This window comes from Tenrec ecaudatus, chromosome 12, assembly GCF_050624435.1.
Source record: "Tenrec ecaudatus isolate mTenEca1 chromosome 12, mTenEca1.hap1, whole genome shotgun sequence".
In the NCBI taxonomy this organism is placed as follows: Eukaryota; Metazoa; Chordata; class Mammalia; order Afrosoricida; family Tenrecidae; genus Tenrec; species Tenrec ecaudatus.
This window is the reverse complement of record NC_134541.1, coordinates 87,634,066-87,653,638: the sequence shown is the minus strand read 5'-3', so window position 1 is coordinate 87,653,638 and position 19,573 is coordinate 87,634,066. Positions and strand designations below refer to the sequence as shown.

General features: G+C 39.3%; 1 protein-coding gene across 4 annotated transcripts in view; it reads left to right on the top strand.

The window, feature by feature from the left end:
• Positions 1-19,573, top strand: part of TMEM192 (transmembrane protein 192) — a 33,769-nt gene that overhangs the window by 13,281 nt on the left and 915 nt on the right. Inside the window, exons 5-6 of one of the 4 annotated variants that reach the window (XR_012787254.1) lie at positions 3,515-3,617; positions 9,559-11,480. Coding sequence is in view for 3 of the 4 variants with exons in the window: in XM_075564230.1 (XP_075420345.1) it covers positions 3,515-3,617; positions 9,559-9,697 (242 nt within the window). In the remaining variant the exon portion in view is untranslated. Of the gene's footprint in view, positions 1-3,514; positions 3,618-5,095; positions 6,271-9,558; positions 19,307-19,573 lie in introns of those variants that run through there. The other 3 variants (XM_075564230.1, XM_075564231.1, XM_075564229.1) reach the window with 3 other exon arrangements.

Sequence of the window (19,573 nt, the reverse complement as noted above, 5' to 3'; positions counted from 1 at the left end):
CTCATTATTAATGGACTTTTTTACTCTGTACTTATCAGCTACAATTAGCAAAATTAGGTAGAAGGTTCAAAAGAAAAAAAGAGCACACCATCCAGTTTATTAAAAAGAATGAGACTTTAATTTTTAAACAATGGTACTTTTTTAGTATATGGGAAGCTGTTTAGAACCACAATAATGTGATTCAAGGGTCAGAAACAAATGACTGTTGAAACCCATTCTGTTCTATGACGTACTGCATCTGGTAGTTGCTGTAACTTGGGAGTTAAACTCAAAAAAACCATTACTGCTATTGAGTTCATTTCCATTTGTCAACCGATAGGACAGGATAGGACTATTCCTATATAAAAAAGATAATATTTAGCAGCATATCCTATTCAAATAAAATATTCAACAACAAATTCTTTATGAACTAAAGCAATTCTGATTTAGGAAGACAAAAATTTAATGTGAATATTATATGCTTAAGGAAAGTTCTCTTTTGGGGTTCAAATTTAGGTGTCCTATAACCCACCATCCAATCCTTTGCGTTCTCGAGACTTTCAGTCATTGTGGGAGCCTCATCTTTCTCCAGCAGAGTGGCTAGTGGGCTTGAACCACTGACCTTAGGATTATGTGGCTAGGAGCTTAAGACATAACTTACTATGCCACCATGGCTTTTAATTTAATTATAGTATTTTTACAACATTTATGGCAAGGGGTTCAAGCTTTCAGTGACGTATCAGGTAAATTAACTTTATGAAAGTATTTCTGACATAGAAGGAAGTGACAAGTATTCCCAAGATCCTGGGAATGTCATCATGTAACCAAGGGAGCATTTATCTGGGTAAAGATAGTCCAAGATTTCTTTTTCTAGGATTTTCTAAGGAATTTCTCTAGTGTTCTCTTAAAGGGTTGCTTTAACATTTACAATTCATCATATAAAACAAGATAGGTATTGGTTGAAAATAAATAGACCAAAAACCTGAGACCTTTTAAAAAGAGGTAATGGGCACAGATATGCTAAGAATCCTGAGAGGGAATGATTTTTATATTTGAGTATGAATGGATTTGTTAAAGGAACTCTGGTGGCACAGTCCAATAAGTGTTGGATTCTTTACTACTACAGGGTTAGCAGTTCAAACCCACCAGCTAGTCATGAGGAGAGAGAAGAGGCTGTCTGCTTCTGTAGATTGACTGCCTCAGAAATCCTTTATAGAATTGTATGATATGAATCAGTCAAGGGAGGTGACAGTGGATTTGGTTGGATATTCATGACATACCACCCAAATTCGAACCCCAAACCAGGATTTTTCTTCAATGTATAGCATTTGTATTAAATTGTTTTCTCCCTAAATTAGAAAGAATTGCTTTAGTCCATAGAGAATTTATGTATATTCTTAAATGTTGTATTTTAATAATATGCTGTTAAATATATATATAAATTTTCAATGGATATGCTTTTTAATTTAAAAAGAGGAACCCTAATGACATAGTGGGTTATGCATTGGCCCATTAACAGCAAGATCAGTAGTTCAAAATCATCATCTGCCCTGTGGGAGAAAGGTGAGGCTTTCTATTCTCATAAATATATACTGTCTCAGAAACCCACAGGGCAGTTCTAATTTGTCCTGTGGGATTACTGTGAGGAAGAATCGACTCCCTGGCAGTGAGTTTGGTTTGAGGATCCTTGGCGGTGTAGTGGGTTATGCTTTGGTTGCTAGCCACAAAATTAGCAGTTCAAAATCCACCAATTGCTCCTCTGGAGAAAGACAAAACTTTCCATCCCAGTAAAGAATTATAATCTCAAAAACCCACAGGGGCAACTACCCTGTCCTCTAGGGTCACTATCAGTCAAAGCTGCCTTGGTGTCAGTAAGTTTGAGTTTGGGTTTTAATTTAAGAGAAGCTGATAACTGATAAATCATGCTGACAAAATAGAGATTTTTATATAAGAAAGATTTGTAATATAACTCAATTAGTGCAGGGTTTCTACAGTTTTTCCCCTTGAAGGTTTAAGCATAACTGTTCTCCACATTGTGAATTATATGCTTCTTAAATTAAGGTATGCCTTTAAATGTACCATACGCTCTATTAGAAGAGAATTTAGAGGAGAAACTTCTAACAAAAATGGCTTTATTCATTGTCACAAATAATTTAACCCTAGTTATGCGATACATGCTCTCCCCCAACGACCTCCCCCCCACCCCTGGCCATCTCTTTACTAAAAGATTAGGAGCCCTAATGATAGAGTTAGTTGCGCATTGGTTTGCTAACTACAAGGTCAGCAGTTAGAATGGGAGAAAGATGCATCTCTTTGCTCCTGTAGAAAGTTACAGCCTCAGAAACTGAAAGGGAGGGCCATTCTACTCTGTCCAAAAGGGTTGCTTTATGAGTAGGAATTGACTTGATGGTAGTGAGTTTTGCTTGACTGATTTTACTAAAAGATGATTTTAAAAGAAAATTAGCGTTTGTAATGCTTGTATTAACGTTGGGGGCATGATTCTTTAATACAGTGATTCTACCTTAAACTGGACCTCTATTTGCATTGTAAGTACTTATGCTCTAGAGCTGGCCAAAATGAACTCCTCTCACTGCACAGCTATTTGCATGTATGTATCTAGAGGGAAATGGTATTTGAAATAAAATTTAACCCAGTTACATGCTAATATAATTGATTAGTTCTCCACTCATTTAAAAATAAGCAGATGAATCCGTAAACTTTTGCTATCAGTTATCATCCTTCCAGAAACCGATAAAGCTGTTTAGAGGTTCTAAGAGCTTCAGTATAGCATGAAAGAGAATGTAAATGGTGAGCAACCTTACCTTGCACTTTATGTGTTGTGATGGACTCATATACATACTTTCCTTGCCTTAAGATGGAAAGAACAGTGGAAAATTCTTCTTACATGTGGTTTGTGTTGGCATTACTTCTTGAACTTGTCTGAAAAATGCTGAGTTAATTTATTTTTAAAATTGCAGAGGTGGGTCTGAAGGTGGATTATATTCTCTGACTATGGGTGTGTCGTTTATTTCAGAGTCTTCACTTTTACTTTCATATTGCATAACTGCTATCACTTTTCAGTTCAAAACATTTCCGTGTCTAAGAGATTAATATGCTCCACGTTTCTCATTTATTAAGAAATTACTTTGTGGAAGGTACCATTTTAGAAAGATAATATGTAACATCAAAAAGTCATGTTCAGTTCACCAACAGTTCATATAAGATTTGGTCCTCAGCCCTCATCTTCTTCAGTCTTTCAGTGACAGTTGACACTGCCTATCCACTCTCTCCTAAAGGATCATCTGAACTTGCCCTGGGACTCTCCACTGTCCTTTTCCACTTTGAGCTCAGTGACTGCTACATCTTAATGCTTAGTGGAAAGTCCTAGTATGTAATAGATAATAAATAAATATGATATAACTGTCAATTTATAAAGCAGTTTTATGCACATTTATTAGAAAGGAACAACCAATTAATATAGTGTAATAATTGAAAACGTTAGATCATCTGACTAATAATGACTTTATTATTTTAGTGAAAATTCAAAAGTTTAATAAAGCTAAACCATGGCCTGATGTACTTGAAGAAGAAAAACTCTATGCTTACCCCAGCAATATTAACTCAGAGACTGGATTCAGGTAAGGTCTCACAGGTGAGAGGGAAAAAAATCATTGGAAAAGAGAATTTCCCCAGAAATGTAGAACCCATTCTAATACTTAGAATTTATGACTGTGCTTAGTTACATAAACTTTACAGTTTTATTTACTCCTTAGCGTCTGTAAAGATTTATGGTCTTGAAAACCCTAAGTAGCAATTCTAGCCCGCCCTGTTGGGACGGGAAGCTATGGCAGTGGGTTTGGTTTTTGTGTTAGTAATACATTGAATAAAGTGTTGTGGTATGTAATTTGGTGATATTATAATTTTCATATTGTTCGTGGGAAGCAATAAGCACTAAACATTTTACTTAATGTTTTTTTTTATTAATGAACAGTTTTAACAGTTTCTTAATATGGTTAGTGTGGGGGAAACCAGCTCCCCACAACGACTCATGGGTTCAGTAGGCGCAATTGTATGGTTAAGATATATAAAGATTATAGTAGAGTTATAGAGAAATGGGAGAGATGGGAGAAAGCAAAATAAAGTCAGAAACATTTCATGGTGGCATGCTCACCTCCTAGATGGCCATGATCTCAACAGAGAGGACAGGAGAGTGCGTCTTTATTGCTAATCCAGGCTTACTGTATATACTCGTGTATAAGCTGAGTTCTTCAGCCCAAAAAATGTGCTGAAAAACTGGGGTTTGGCTTATACACGAGTCAGTGGTACCCCAGTGAGGTGTAACATCTCACTGTCCCCCACCCCCCACACTGAGGTAACGGGACGAGCACCCATTATCGCGTGGGTGATTGCCATTTCTCCGCTGTTCATTCAAAGGCCCGCTGAAACTGCAGGGCTTTGAATGTTTGTTTACTCACATCTAACTAATCAGAGCCGTCCTATGACGTAGATGGCTCCAATTCGCAGAAGCACCCATAGTGATTCACATACCCTAGCAGCTGAACTGGTAAGGATGTGTCTGTGGCTGCTCTCCGTCTCTCCCCTGTGGTCTCTGTGTTAATTCACATCCTGCATCCCCCCACCCACATGGACTCCCCCCCCCCCTCCAAGCTAACATGTCGCACGGAGGGGGGTGGGGGCATTAACCATAAAAGTTCTTTTTCAAAGTCTTGTTTTTTTTATCCTATTAGAAATGGATACCTTTGAACCAAAACAAAAACGCCAGTCATATGAGGCTGGTTTCAAAATGAAGGTTGTGTCAAGAGCAGAAGAGAGCAATAACAGTATTGCAAGTAGGGAATTCTGTGTTGACGAAAAGCAAGTAAGGGAGGGGCGAAAATGAAGGCTGACTTGGAACAGATTCCTAACGCTAAAAAAGCTCGTTGTGGTTTAACGTTTTTTTATAGGGCTCTAGAGAGTGAATTGCGTAAATGGGTTATGGAGTGTTGTCAAAATGGTTACTGTGTAACATGCATGGGAATCTGCATATGTGCTCTACAAATGGCTAAGGATGACAAATATAAAGCACCAGGCACTGAAAATTTTGCTGTGTCAGCAGGATGGTGTACCCGCTTCATGAACAGGTTTGGCCACTTCTCTCTGAGAAAAAGAACAAAGATTTCTCAGAAATTGCCACAAGACCTTGAAGAAAAAATTATGTCATTCCAATCATTTACTAAATCATTTACTATAAAGCAAAGAAGGATTTATAATTATGACCTGGCAGATATTGGGAATATGGATGAAACTGCCATGACTTTTGATCTTCCAAGCAACAGAACTGTGGCAACTTTAGGAGAAAAAAAACATTTTTCTCAAAACCACAGGAAAAGAAAGAACAAAACACTTTACAGTTGTTCTATCATGTTTGACTAATGGAACTAAGCTGCGTCCTGTCATTATTTTTAAAAGAAAGACCTTGCCGCAAAGATCAATTTCCCATCAAGAATTACTGTGCGTGCACATGTTAAAGGCTGGATGGATGAAGATGGAACAAAATATGGCTGGAAGAAATTTGGAACCAACGACCAGGAGCAGCCTTAAAGCAAAAACCATCGTGACTTGTTAGGGATATGTTCAGAGCCCACCTATTGGATGACAAAAAAATTGGCCAAATCTAGTAAAATTATTTTAGCCGTTATCTAAGGTGGGCTTACATCTGTATTGCAGCCTCTGGATATATCTTTGAATAAGCCTTTTAAAGACCATGTGCGAAGGATGTGGCATGAATGGATGTCATCTGGTCAAGCCCGACTAACAAAAGGAGGAAATCTCATGAAGCCTGACATAGAGTTAATAGTAAAGTGGGTTCGAGATGCATGGGAAGACATTCCAGAAGACATGGTGTGACATGCCTTCCAGAAATGTTGTATTAGTAATGCTGTGGATGGCAGTGAAGACTGTGCTTTGTATGGAAATGACAGCAGTGATGGTGATGACGGCGATCTCAGTGAGGACAGCGTGATGACCTCACACCAGCTGAAGCTCTGCGTTGGGATACGGATGATGATGAGGAATCCAGTTTTGAAGGATTTTAACTTTCCATTTTAGCTTGGTTGCTGATTGAGCTCAGGGAATAGTACTCGTAAGGTATCATTGTTGATACCTTATTGTTTTTGTTGAACCTATTTTCCACTTACTGTGCTGGTTTGCTAATGTTAAATGACTTGTCCTTTTATTTATGTTTTTTATTTAAAATAAATATTTAAATACATTACCCCACTGATGTCTCAATTTTTAGTAATTTTATTTTCATTTGTTTTGATTATTGAAACTCACCAATAGCTTCTGCATTTTCCACCCTAGTCTTATACTCGAGTCAATCAATTTTTCTGGTTTCCCAGGTAATAATTAGGTACCTAGGCTTATACTCGGGTCGGCTTATATTCGAGTATATATGGTATATATCTTAGTGGCATGCATTTCCCCTAATTACAGGTAGAGCCATACATCACAGGAAGGGGTTGTACAATAGGCATAAGCTAATAGGAAGGGGATTTGCTAGGGGTGTACACTTATAGGAAGGGGAAGATCTAAGGGTATACATGTAACAAGATAGGTGGACCCTAGATTCATGATGGTGGCCCAGCCTTGAGTGGGCTAGATCTCCCTGGGTTCTCCTTCAGGGAAACAATCTGCTAATATCCTTATCAGAAGGGAGTGGGCCCTACTTAGGTGGGACAGACTATACAGTCTGGCTGATAACCATTAGGGATAGGATCGCTGAAGACAAATGGGTGCATAAGCAAATGTGGCGAAGAAAGCGGATGGTGCCCGGCTGTCAAAAGAGATAGTGTCTGGGGTCTTAAGAACAAGCGGCTATCTAGCTCAGAAGCAAAAAAGCCCACATGGAAGAAGCACACCAGCCAGTGCGATCACAAGGTGCCAAAGGGACCAGGTATAAGGCATCATACAAAAAAAAAAAAGAATATGTGTGTGTGTATATATATATACATATTTGTATATATGCATTCAATGTGGTATATATATATATATATATATATATATATATATATATATATATATATATATATATACCACATTGAATGAAGGGTGAAATGCAGAGTGGAGACCCAAGGCCCAAGTGTCGACCAATGGAGATCCCCTCATAGAGGGGCTTAGGAGAGGAGATGGGTCAGTCAGGGTGCAAGGTAGTACCGACGAAGAGCACAGCTTTCCCCCAGATCCTGGATGCTTCTTCCCCCCAACTACCATGATCCGAATTCTACCTTGCAGGGCTGGATAGGGCAGAGGTTGTACACTGGTACATATGAGGGCTGGAGGCATAGGGAATCCAGGGTGGATGATACCTTCAGGACCAAGGGTGTGAGGGGTGATGCTGGGAGAGCGTAGGGTGAGTGGGTTGGAAAGAGGCAACTGATTACAGGGATCCACATGTGACCTCCTCCCTGGGAGAGGGACGACAGAAGCGGGGGAAGGGAGACTCCGGATAGAGCAAGATATGACAAAATAACGATGTATAAATTACAAAGGGCACATGAGGGAGAGGGGAGCGGGGAGGGAGGGGGAAAAAAAAGAGGACCTGATGCAAAGGGCTTAAGTGGAGAGCAAATGCTTCGAGAATGATTGGGGCAGGGAATGTATGGATGTGCTTTATACAATTGATGCATGTATATGTATGGATTGTGATAAGAGTTGTATGAGCCCCTAATAAAATGTAAAAAAAGAAAAGGGAAAAGAAAATGATTAGGGCAAAGAATGTACAGATGTGCTTTATACAATTGGTGTATGTATATGTATGGACTGTGATAAGAGTTGTATGAGCCCCTAATAAAACGTTTTTTTAAAAAAAACAACAGAAAAAAAACCATTAGGGAGACTAACCCCTGCCCTGCTTTCGTTAAGTGTATAGTCATTTACCATGTGTAGCAAGCAGCTGGGTTTGGCATATATTTGGGAGACAACTTGGGAGAAATCATTTCTGTGTCCCACAGGTTGGTATTAGGGCAATAAAACTTAAGCTTATTTTACATTTCCCCTTTAATTTAAAGATTTTTTTGCAGTTCCTCTTTGAAAGTGCCCTAGTTTGAAAAATTTGAATCAAGTTTTAAAGAAGGTGGATGAAGCCTCACGTTTCTCTCTCCACCTTTCCAAGACCCCCACCAATATAGTGAAAGAATTAAAGAAAAAGACCACACTGTTCACACTAATAGAGAAGTTGAAATATAGACAGAAGATCAGTGGATGGGTGAATTTTAAAATGCATAGGCTAAGGAGTCTAGATGGAGGACTGATAAATGATACCGCTGACAGAAGAGGCTTCTTGATGAGAAACAGAACTATGGAGATGGTCATTGTATTTGGAGGGCATTAGGATTCAGAAATGAACAGAATGCTCTGGAGGGTGGGACATGGGTAGAGAACAGTAACATTTATTGGTAGTCAGTATATAGCAATTGAAGGAGCCCTGGCTGTGGGTTACCATTGGCCTGCTAACAGTAATGTCAGTGGTGCAAAGATTTACAGTCCCCCAAAATCCTGGACGTGGTGGTTTTGAGTTGAAATTGGCTTCGTGACAGTGGGTCTTACCTAGGAGTTGACACCACTCACCCTTCCCCAGTTCAATTAAGATAACTGGAAAGAATCCTACATACTGTTTTTATCAATGAGTAAACCTAGCTCTTCAAAGAGAGGTGAAGAATTCTCTAGTCTTGGAAACATCTAAGTAACAGCCCAGGTAGTTTAAATTATAAGGATGTGCAACCCATGGGTGACCAAGTCAGAATTCAAGCAGTTTCCGGAGCCCACACTTGGAACCATTACGTCAATTAACTATGCAAATATTTTATGTTTTCCACATAGGACTATTCTATGTATAGTATGCTTCACCTTGAAAATTTTCCACGTCAACATGTGTAGAATATGCAAGGAGGACATTATTTAGTATACTTTAGAATAGGCAGTGTTTTAGTCACAACATTAAACTTTGACCTAGTACATTTTGACATTTTAATTACTGTAATTAACCCTTAAACTATTGCCTTTCCTTAATGGAAAGACCTTTAAGACTTATAATCCATAAATGTTACTTCTGAGGGATGAAACGAAAATGGGCTGTATGAATGGTATAAGAAGGAGTTATCAGTTGTGTTTTATGCTCTGCTGAGATAGTTTAATTTGTTTCATATAGAAAAATAAATAAATATGGACTATGCATGATGCTATTAAAAATGCCACTTAAATCGATCACTTAGATTCAGTTACCATAGCCTAACAATTTAGAATGCTCTTAGAAAAATGATAATGGTCTGTTTTAAGAATTAGGGTATGCATTTGTAAAAATTTCATTTGCCATTTATAGAATATATTTGTTTTAAAAGTGGAAGTCATTAACATGGGTTGTAAATGAACTTCATTTGGGAAAATTGTCCTGGCTATAATATCTAAGAATGTGTTACAAAATACCAAGAATGTGTTGAAAATTAGTGTGGACCTATTTGCAAAGAGATTAATGAGCATTGATGAATATGTGTAAACCATTTATATCTTGATTATTTGCAGAACGATTTCTCCCCTAGAAGAAGTTGTTGAAAAGCAAGGAGATATAATAATATATCTGAAACGACACAATGCACTGTTGAGTAAGCGATTATTGACTTTCAAGTCCGCCGACCTTGACTATCATCCAAGTAAAATATGAGGTGTTCAAAATTAGCACAGTAATTACAAGAAGAATCCAGAGAAACTTAAGACTGCCTACTTAACAAGTAATCATAGGGAATTGTAACTTTTGCTAAATAACGTTTATAATTTATATTGGAAACCTGAAAAGAATATTATGTTTTGCACATTTTGAAATGATTTAGCTTCTTGACTTGCCCTAGGATCAGAGGTATGGTTTAAACATCTCTACGGCTAACACTTCTTCCTAATGGCCTTAAGACCTATGAATGTGAAGTTGATTTGGACTTATGGCAACCTTATGTTTTAGAATCATGCTTATGGAAGAAGTCTGACATGACAATCTGTTTGAAAAAATTTGGATCAATTCAGTTCTTCCCACTTTTAAATTGATGAGACAAGTCATTATCCCATTGGATTAATGTTTGTTTTTTTTCCCCTTAAGCTTTTTCTCATGTATTTTATGTTATTAGATGACAGGTTGGTTCTGGTAGTTTTGTTGAAAAGTCCTCAGTGAAGGTCTTAGGGATCTCATGAGGTGATTTACTATGTAAACACCTACAGTTTTGCTTTCTCCAGAAATAAAGCTTACCAATGACATGGATTGGTGATAGACTAGAACACTTCTTATTCATTGTTGTAGGTGCCATCGAGTCAGTTCTGACTCATAGTGACCCTATGCACACTAACATGAAACACTGTCTGGCCCTGCATCATCCTCACAATTGGTAATTTTAACTCATTGTTGAAAACACCGTGTCAGCCTATCACTTGTTGGCTTTCCTCTTTTTCACCATCTAAACCAGTGGTCCTCAACCCTCCTCATGCTGTGACCCTCATATAGTTCCTCATGTGGTGGTGATCCCCAACCATAACATTATTTTCATTGCTACTTCATAACTGTAATTTTGTTACTGTTATGAATTGGATGACCCTTGTGAAAGGGTCATTCGACCCCCAGAGGGGTTGCGACCCACAGGTTGACCCACTGGTCTAAACAGTATTTATTGCTTGTTAAATTTGGAGAATTTACAACTTTGTCTTTCATTTACCTTTCTTCAAGAAAGTGCCACGTATCTCACTACTGATTTTAACTTTGTTGGGCCAGTAAAGATTATAGCCTGGAAAACCACATGGGATAGTTAATTCTGTCATACAGAGCTACGAGTTATGAGTCAGAAATAGATGATAATACCCAACAAAGAAAAAAAGGAGACATTTTTCATCCTTAAGTTTATATTTAAAATTGTAATAAGTAAAATATGTCGATTAATAAAGATGTTAAATATGTCTAATTTTCTGGTTAAAATGAAGTATTTTTATGAGTACTGAATGGCCGTTCTATCCAGTGCTCCTGTGTGCCGCCTTGTAAATTTGCTGTCAGCACTTTCATATGTAGCCTAAGAAACATTTGTGGTTGAAACTTGGAATAGTAAGCAGGGTGTCTTGAGTGTTCTGATAAGATTAAGATGACTGTGTCATTTGCCAGTGAATCTCCCCAAATCACATTCCTAAGTGAAAGCCAAAGTTGTATTGCTAACATTCAGATAGTGTCCAAGTTTTCTGACGTCTTCATCTTCCCTCCGGCATTTTCCCTCCTTTCTGTTGAAGTAACACGTGTTTCAGGGACACTCACTGCCGTCTCAAACAGTCTGTCTCTGTGTTTCAGAATTGCTTAGAAACGTTGGCTTCACTTACTGTATTTTCCTTTTCAGGAGAACACTGGTAGTTGGTGATGAATTCTAATTTATTTTAAAATGTATTTTGAATCCCGAAGCAAATTCTGAGATTCACACAGAAAGGTAAAGTTGATAAGTTGGGATACTCAGGTTCTGATTTGATGCTATATGCATAATCAACAACTTTTCCCTAATCTCTATAATGAATGTTTCAAGAGTAAATGAAAATGAAACTAAGTATCCAGAAAGTGAATCGTGAAGCATTTCATACAGCAGGCATCACTGTGTTATATCTAAGGTGGCTAACAAGACGGTAGTAAGACAGATTTTGACCTACAGCTTATGTTCTGGGAAATGAGATATGCAGCGTTTCTAGGCTCTTTTGGTAAGTGAAATAATGACAGTAAGCTCAAGTTCGGGTAGGCGCTTCAAGCCCCTAGGAGAGAGAGTTTCATTTGTTCTAGGCAGATTCCTGAACAAAGAAATAAGGCAGCAAGCTACACATGTTCACACGCCCTATGCCTAGGTTGAACCCGCAGTGTGAGGTGATGTAAGAAAGGCATCTGGCAGCCAATGCTGTTGGTAGCCCTTGATGCTGCTTTTGTTAAGGAACCACTCCCTGTCCTGTTGACAGAGGGACAGGCAAGGGAGTGACAGAGCAGTTCTTGTTCTAGGAGCAGATTGCACTATGATATGGAGGAAGTATGGGAGATATATGTTCCTGAACTGGAGCAGGGGTGGTAGTGTTTTATTTATGTGTGTGTGTATGATTTTATTCAAATGACAATCGTCTTGTGGCTTATAAACTTGTATATTGATTTTTTTAAGTGATAATATTGAAAAAACACAGCAGAAAGAACTTGAAATTCCACTAGCAGGGATCGTATCCATTCATTTTGCTGCTTGTTTTTGCCCCCATCGATCATGGGTTTCGTCAGTCTCTAATAGGATCTCTAATAGCTTTAATTGATTAAAAAAGATTTAATTTCCATTTCTTTGAATATTAATAAAGTTGAGGGTTTTTTGCCCCTCTATATCTTTGGCATTTTATAAATCTTTTTTGATATGTACACCTCAGTTCTTTGTGTATTATTTTTCTGGAAATTAAAAAAATAATTTTATTAGGGGCTCATAGAACTCTTTTCACTATCCCCACATACATCATTTGTGTCCAGCACATTCATACATATGTTGCCATCATCATTCTCAAAACATATGCTTTCCACTTGAGCCTTTGGTATCAGCTCCTCATTTTCCCTCTCTCTGCCCACTGCCCCTCCCCTGAACCCTTTATAATTTATAAATAATTATTTTATCATATCTTATACCGTCCAGTGTCTCCCTTACCCAGTTCTCCGCTGTCTGTTCTCTAGGGAGAAGGTTATATGTAGACCTTGCCATCTGTTCCCCCTTTCTCCCTCACCCTCCCAATATCGCCACTCTCACCACTGATCCTGAGGGGTTCATCTGTCATGGATTCCCTGTATTTCCAGTTTCTATCTGTGCCAGTGTACATCCTCCAGTCCAGTTGGATGTATAAGCTAGAATTGGGATCATGATAGTGGGGGTGGGGGGGAGGAAGCATTTAAGAACTAGAGGAAAAATCTATGTTTCATTGTTGATACACTACACTCGGACTGGTTCGTCAACTCTCTGCAGCCCTTTGCAAGGGGATGTCCAATTTCCCCCAGATGGGCCTTGGGTCCCCACTCTGCACTCCCCCTCATTCACAATGCTATGATTTTTTTTGGGTTTTTTTTTGGTCTTTGATGCCTGATACCTGATCCCTTCGACGCCTTGTCATCTCACAGGCTGGTGTGCATTTTCCATGTGGGCTTTGCTCTTTCTCGGTTATATGACCCCTTGTTTATCTTTCAGCCTATGAGACCCCAGATTCTATATATTTTGACAACTGGGCACCACCAGTTGTCAAATGCTTTCTTCAACGCATTTGCCTATGCACCCACTTTGTCTTCAGCGTTCGTGTCGGGGTAGGCAGGTGTGCTTCTTTCGTGTGGCCTTTGTTGTTTGTTAGCTAGGTGGCCACCCGATTGTTTCTCTTATGGCTAGAGATCTGGAACATTTTCTCATATATTTATTGGCCATTTGGATTTCTGCCCTTGAGAGACTCCTGCTCAGGTCCTTTGCCCACCTCCTGAATTGACAATTGTTTTTTTTCTTGTTGTAGTTTAGCATTGTATTGTAGATTTTAGTAATAAGGCCTTTGTCTGATGCGTCATTGCTAAAGATGTTTTCTCATTTTGTAGTCTCTCTTATTACTCTCTTGGAGAATTATTTTGATGTACATAAGTGTTTTATTTTTGAGTATGTCCCATTGGTCAATTTGTGCCTCCTCCGTGTTGTGTCCTTCCCGATTTCCGATAGCCTATGTAATCCCTGTGCCAAGGTTCTCAGGTTTCTCCCAATTCCCTCATTGATGGCCTCAATAGTTTTGGGTTTTACCTCAAAATCTGTCATCCACCTTGACCCACCTGTGATCCTTCTTGTGCATGGAGTGAGGTAAAGGTCTTGCTTCGTTTTTCTACAGCTATGTATCCATTTTTTCCAGCACTATGAATTGAAGAGGGCATCCACTTCCCATTTCATACTTTTGGGCCCCTTATAAAAATCACTGGTGAGTATGCTGATGATTTTATTTCTGGGTTTTCAGTCCTTTTCCATTGGTCTGAATATCTATCGTTATACCAGTACCACACTGTTTTGACCACTGTGGCTATATAGTAGGTGCGAAAGTCGGTGAAAGCATGCCCTCCAACTTGGTCCTTCTTCTTGAGGAGTTCTCTGCTAATTCTTGGTTTCTTCCCTCTCCATATGAAGTTGGTAATGTGGTTTTCCAACACTTTGAAGAAAGTTGCTACAATTTGGATTGGGATAGCATTGAACTTACATAGTGCCTTGGGTAGAATTGACATCTTTACAATATTGAGCCTGCCAATCCATGAGCATGGGATCTCCTTCCATTTGTTGAGGTCATTCTAGGTTTCTTTTAATAGTGTTTTGTAGTTTTCCTCATACAGATCTTTTGTTTTTTGAGTCAGGTATATCCCTAGATATTTCAATTTGGGTTTGGCTATTGTGAAGGGTACCCCCTTTTTGATCTCTTCTGTGTCCTTGTCCGTTGTGTACAGTAGTGCAATAGACTTCAGTTTGTTGATCTTGTAACCTGCTACTCTGCCATGTTCCTCTATTGCTTCCAGTACTCCTTTTGTGGAGCTTTTAGGATTTTCCATATATAAAATCATATCTGCGTCACTTCTTTCTTCCCCAGATGAATATCTTTGATGTCCTTTCTTTGCCTTATATTGTTAGCTAGGACCTCCGGCACGATGTTAAATAGGAGTGGGGACAATGGACATCCTTGTCTAGTCCCCTTTTTCAGAAGAATTGAATTTGTCTTTTCTCCATTGACTACCATATTGGCTGTTGGTTTTTCATATATATCTTGTATTATATTGAGGAATTTTTCTTCCATTCTTATCTTCTTGAGTGTCTTAAACATGAATTGGTGTTGGATGTTGTCGAATGCTTTTTCTGAATCTGTTGATATTATGTGGTTCTTATATTTCTTCGTTTCAATGTGATGAATAATACTAATGGTCTTTCGTATGTTGAGCCATCCCTGCATCCCTGGTTTGAATCCCACTTGGTCATGGTGAATTATTTGTTTTATATATTTTTGTATTCTCTTGGCTAGTATTTTGTTAAGGATTTTTGCATCAATATTCATTAGGGAAATTGGTCTGCAGTTCTCAATTCTTGTGATATCCTTGCCCGGTTTAGATATCAAAGTTATACTGGCTTCATAGAAGGAATTTGGGAGTTTGCTATCTTTTTCTATGGTGTGGAAGAGTTTGTGTAGGATTGGTGTCAGTTCTTCCCTGAATGCTTGATAGAATTCACCTGTGAATCTGTCTGGTCCTGGTGTCTTCTTGGTTGGTAAGTCTTTGATAACCTTGTCTGTTTCTTCTATTGAAATGGGTCTGTTGAGGTTCTTGATGACCATTGGGGATAATCTAGGGGTGGATTGTTTTTCCAAGAATTCATCCATGTCTTCCAAGTTTCTGAATTCATCGGAGTACAGTCCTTCATATTGCTGTGTAATTATCCTTTTATTTCACTACGATCCATTGTGATATTCCCTCTTTCATCCCTCGTCCTTGCTATTGAAATGTGTACCTTCCTTTGGTCAAATTTACTAGTGGATTGTCAATTTGATTTATCCGTTCGAAGAACCAACTTTTAGCAGCATTGATTTTTCCATAGTTTTCTTATTTGCTCTCTCCTGAATCTCAGATCTAATTCTTATTTCTTTTCTTTTTCTGTTAGTTCGATGTTCTTGCTGACTCCGCTCTAGTTGCTGTAAATTTTGTGCCAGTGTATCAGTCATAAGCCTCTCCTTTATGTGTGCATGTAATGCTATGAGACTTCCTCTGATGACTGCCTTTGCTGGGTCCCATAACTTTTGGTATGTCATGTTTTCATTCTCGTTGGTTTCTAGAAATTTCCTAATTTCATCTGTGATCTGAGCCAGGATGCTCTCCTTTTGCAATAGAGAGTTATTCATTCTCCAATGGCTTGCCCTTGATTTCTTTATTTTCCTTTTGATTATTTCCAATCTTATGGCACATTGGTCAGAGAGGTCTGTATATCAATGTGCTTGAATTTATGTAGATTCACTTTATGCCCTAGCATGTGGTCTATTTTCATAAATGTACCATGTGGACTTGAATAGAATGTGAATTCTTTTTTGTTTGGGCGGAGAGCTCTGTAGATATCTATAAGGTCAAGTTGTCCAATTGTAGTGTTTAGATCGTTAGTCTCCTTGTTGAGTTTCTTTCCGAGTGATCTATCTTTCTCAGAGAGCTGTTTATTGAAGTCACCTACAATAATTATTGAGACTGTGATTTCTTTCTTCTTCCTTTACAGTGTTTGCTTGACATATTCTGCTGGGTGCTTATATGGCGAGTAAATGTTTACAGTGCGTATTGGTTCTTTATGTAATGCTCTTGAGCATTATATAGTGTCCATCCTTATCGCTTTTTATGGTTTTCACTTTGAGGTCAATTTTATCTGAGATTAGAATTGTAACCCCCACTTTTTTTTTTTAATTAGAGTTTGCCTGGTATTGTCTCCAGCCTTTGATTCTCAGCCTATTTTTATCTGTAATGTTGAGATGTGTCTCCTGTAGGCAACTGACCGAGGGTTTGTGTTTTCCAAGCCAGTCTATTAGACTTTGTCTCTTAAGGCCGGAGTTCAAACCATTAATATTCAGGGTTATGACATCTATCTGTGGACCCCGTGGTATCATTTTATCTCTCTTGTGTTGGGTGTTTTCCTACCTCCCATTCTTTTCTGTGGGTTGTGCATATGTGTGTTTATGGTTCATTCTTGCCTTCTTTCCATCGTTGAACCAGTTCTATCTTGGGGGCTGTTTTCCCTTTGATGGTCTCTGGGTGGAGTTGTTCTGTGTGGCGGTCTCTTGTATGTGCTTGGTGAGTGTTGTTCTTCTGCCCATACCTGGTCAGTGAGGATCTTTTGTAGTGCTGGGTTCCTTGTAGCATATTCTTTGAGGCTTTCCTTGTCCGGGAAGACTCTCAATTATTCATCAATTTTTATATATAATTTGGCCTGATAGCATATTCTTTGGTTTGTGTTATTTTTCTGAATTTTTCAGCATATACTGCTCCACTGTCTCTTCCTCATAGTGTCTGCTGATATATCCATATAATGTTATTTATTGATAGCCCTCAGTTTTGTATGTGCTAGAAACATTTCCTAGTATTTTTAGGATTCTTTTCGCCATGAGTCCGTACCTGCCACATCAGATATCTTGTTTTGTGAGAGGCACAAGTGGCTTCAGTGAATTTAAATATCAGACTTTCTATTGAATCATATATGTGTATAATGTCAGACATCTATTTAAGTCAAAAATATGCGTGTGTAAATGAAAACCTAATACATTTAGTACTGATCAAATCAATAAAGGGAAAAACCATTCTGGTAAAGATGGTGGGTCAATTGGGTATAGAGAAGCAAAAACAGTGAAGTGAAGCTTAAACACACACATACACACACCACTCTCCATCCCTACCCCCACCACACACCCCTTTAGGAAATGACTTGTTAAAGCCGGCAAGTACACACACACACACACACACGCACATACACACCCATCCATCCACTCACCCACCCACTGGAGGCGTGCAATGGAGCAGCGGGGGAAGCAGAGCAAGGAGGTCCCAAGGGAGTATAAAGGATGGACTTTGGGGCCAGGAAGTGGCACACCATCAGACTCGTCCGGAAAACACTCCTAAATGTCAACATAACAGACCTCGAACTACTAACAGGTGTTTTGGGGTTTTTTTGCTGTCTTTTTTTTTTTTTTTAATCTTTTTAATTCTGTATGGCAGTGGCTTTTTTGTTTGTTAGCGTGTCAGTGTTGCTGCTGTCAATGCCATGTTCTTATGTCCCACTTTGGTGCTGTCAAAGACATCCGCATTTTTTATTCACATATTACTATATCTGCAGGTCCACCTAGAGAAGATAGGCTGGACAAACAATGTGAGAAGAAAACAATGGGACCGATGGTTCCGGAAGAACATGAGAGTGTGGGAGGGAAGGGAAGGCAGGAGGTGTTGGCCAACCCAGGGACAAGGAAACAACGAGTGGTTCAAAACCAGTGGCAGGGAGGGGATGGGAGGACTGGTAGGGAGTGACCAAGGTCAAGGTAACAGAGGAATTATTGAGACCAGAATGAAGGCTGAACATTGTAGTGGGACAGGAGGAAAGCGTAAGGAAATAGAGGAAAGGAGTAGGAGGCAAAGGGCATACATAGAAGCCTAAATACAGACATGTACATATGTAAACTTATAATTATGGGGGAAATAGACCTATGTGCATATATTTATAGGTTCAGTAGTAGGATAGCAGGTGGACATTGGGCCTCCTCACATGTACGCCCTCAATACAATAGCACCTTGTTCAGCTAAATGGTCATTTCATGATACCCACCTTCCTAACATGATCACTGAAGACAGACGTGTGCATAGGAAATGTGAAGAAAGCTGATGGTTCCCAGCTATCAAAAAGATACAGCGTCTGGGGTCTTAAAGGCTTGAAGGCAAACAAGCGGCCATCTAGCTCAGTAGCAACAAAGCCCACAGAGAAGAAGCGAACAAGTCTAAGTGAGCATGAGGTGTTGAAGGGATCAGGTAGCAGACACCAAAGAACAAAAACCATCATTGCATGATCACCCTCCCCACATAAACGCTGAAGATGAATGTGTGCATACATAAGTGTGGTGAAGAAGGCTGATGGTGCCCTGCTATTGAGAGAGATAGCTTCTGGGGACTTAAAGGCTTGAAAGTAAAGCGGCCATCTAGCCCAGAAGCAACAAAGCTCACGTGGAAGCAGCACACCAACATGTGTGATCATGAAGGGCTGAGGGGACCAGGTTTCAAGCAACAAAAGCAGGGAAAAAAATCATATCGTGAATGAGGGGAGTGCATGATGGGGACCCAATACCCATCTGTAGACAACTGGACATCCCTTGCAGAGGGGTAGTGGGGAGGAAATGAGTCACTTAGGGTTCAGTGTAGCAATAATTAAACTCACAACCTTCCTCTAGTTATTAAACACTTACCCCCTCCCCCCCCAACTATCATGATCCCAATTCTACCTTGCAAACCTGGTTAGACAAGAGGATGCACAGCGGTACAGTTGGGATCTGGAAATACAGGGAATGTAGGACAGATGAACCCCTCAGGACCAATGGTGAGCATGGCGATACCGGGAGGGAAGTGGGGGTAGAAAGGGCGAACCGATCTCGGGGATCTACATATAACCTCCTCTCTGGGGGATGGGCAACAGGAAAGTGGGTAAAGGGAGACACTGGGCAGTGTAAGATAAAATAATAATTTATAAATTATTAAGGGTTCATGAGGGAGGGGGTAGCGGGGACAGGGGGGGAGGGGAAAAAGGAAAATGAGCTGATTTCCAGGAACTCAAGTGGAAGGCGAATTTCGAGAATGATGAGGGCAAGGAATGTATAAGGGTGCTTTGCTGAATTAATGTGTGTGTGGATTGTGATGAGTTGTATGAGACCAAATAAAATGATTTAAAAAAAGGGTTAAGTTTAGATTTATGATTAGGAGTATCCTTATGGTTAGGGGTAGGGTTGAGATTAGGGTTGCTGT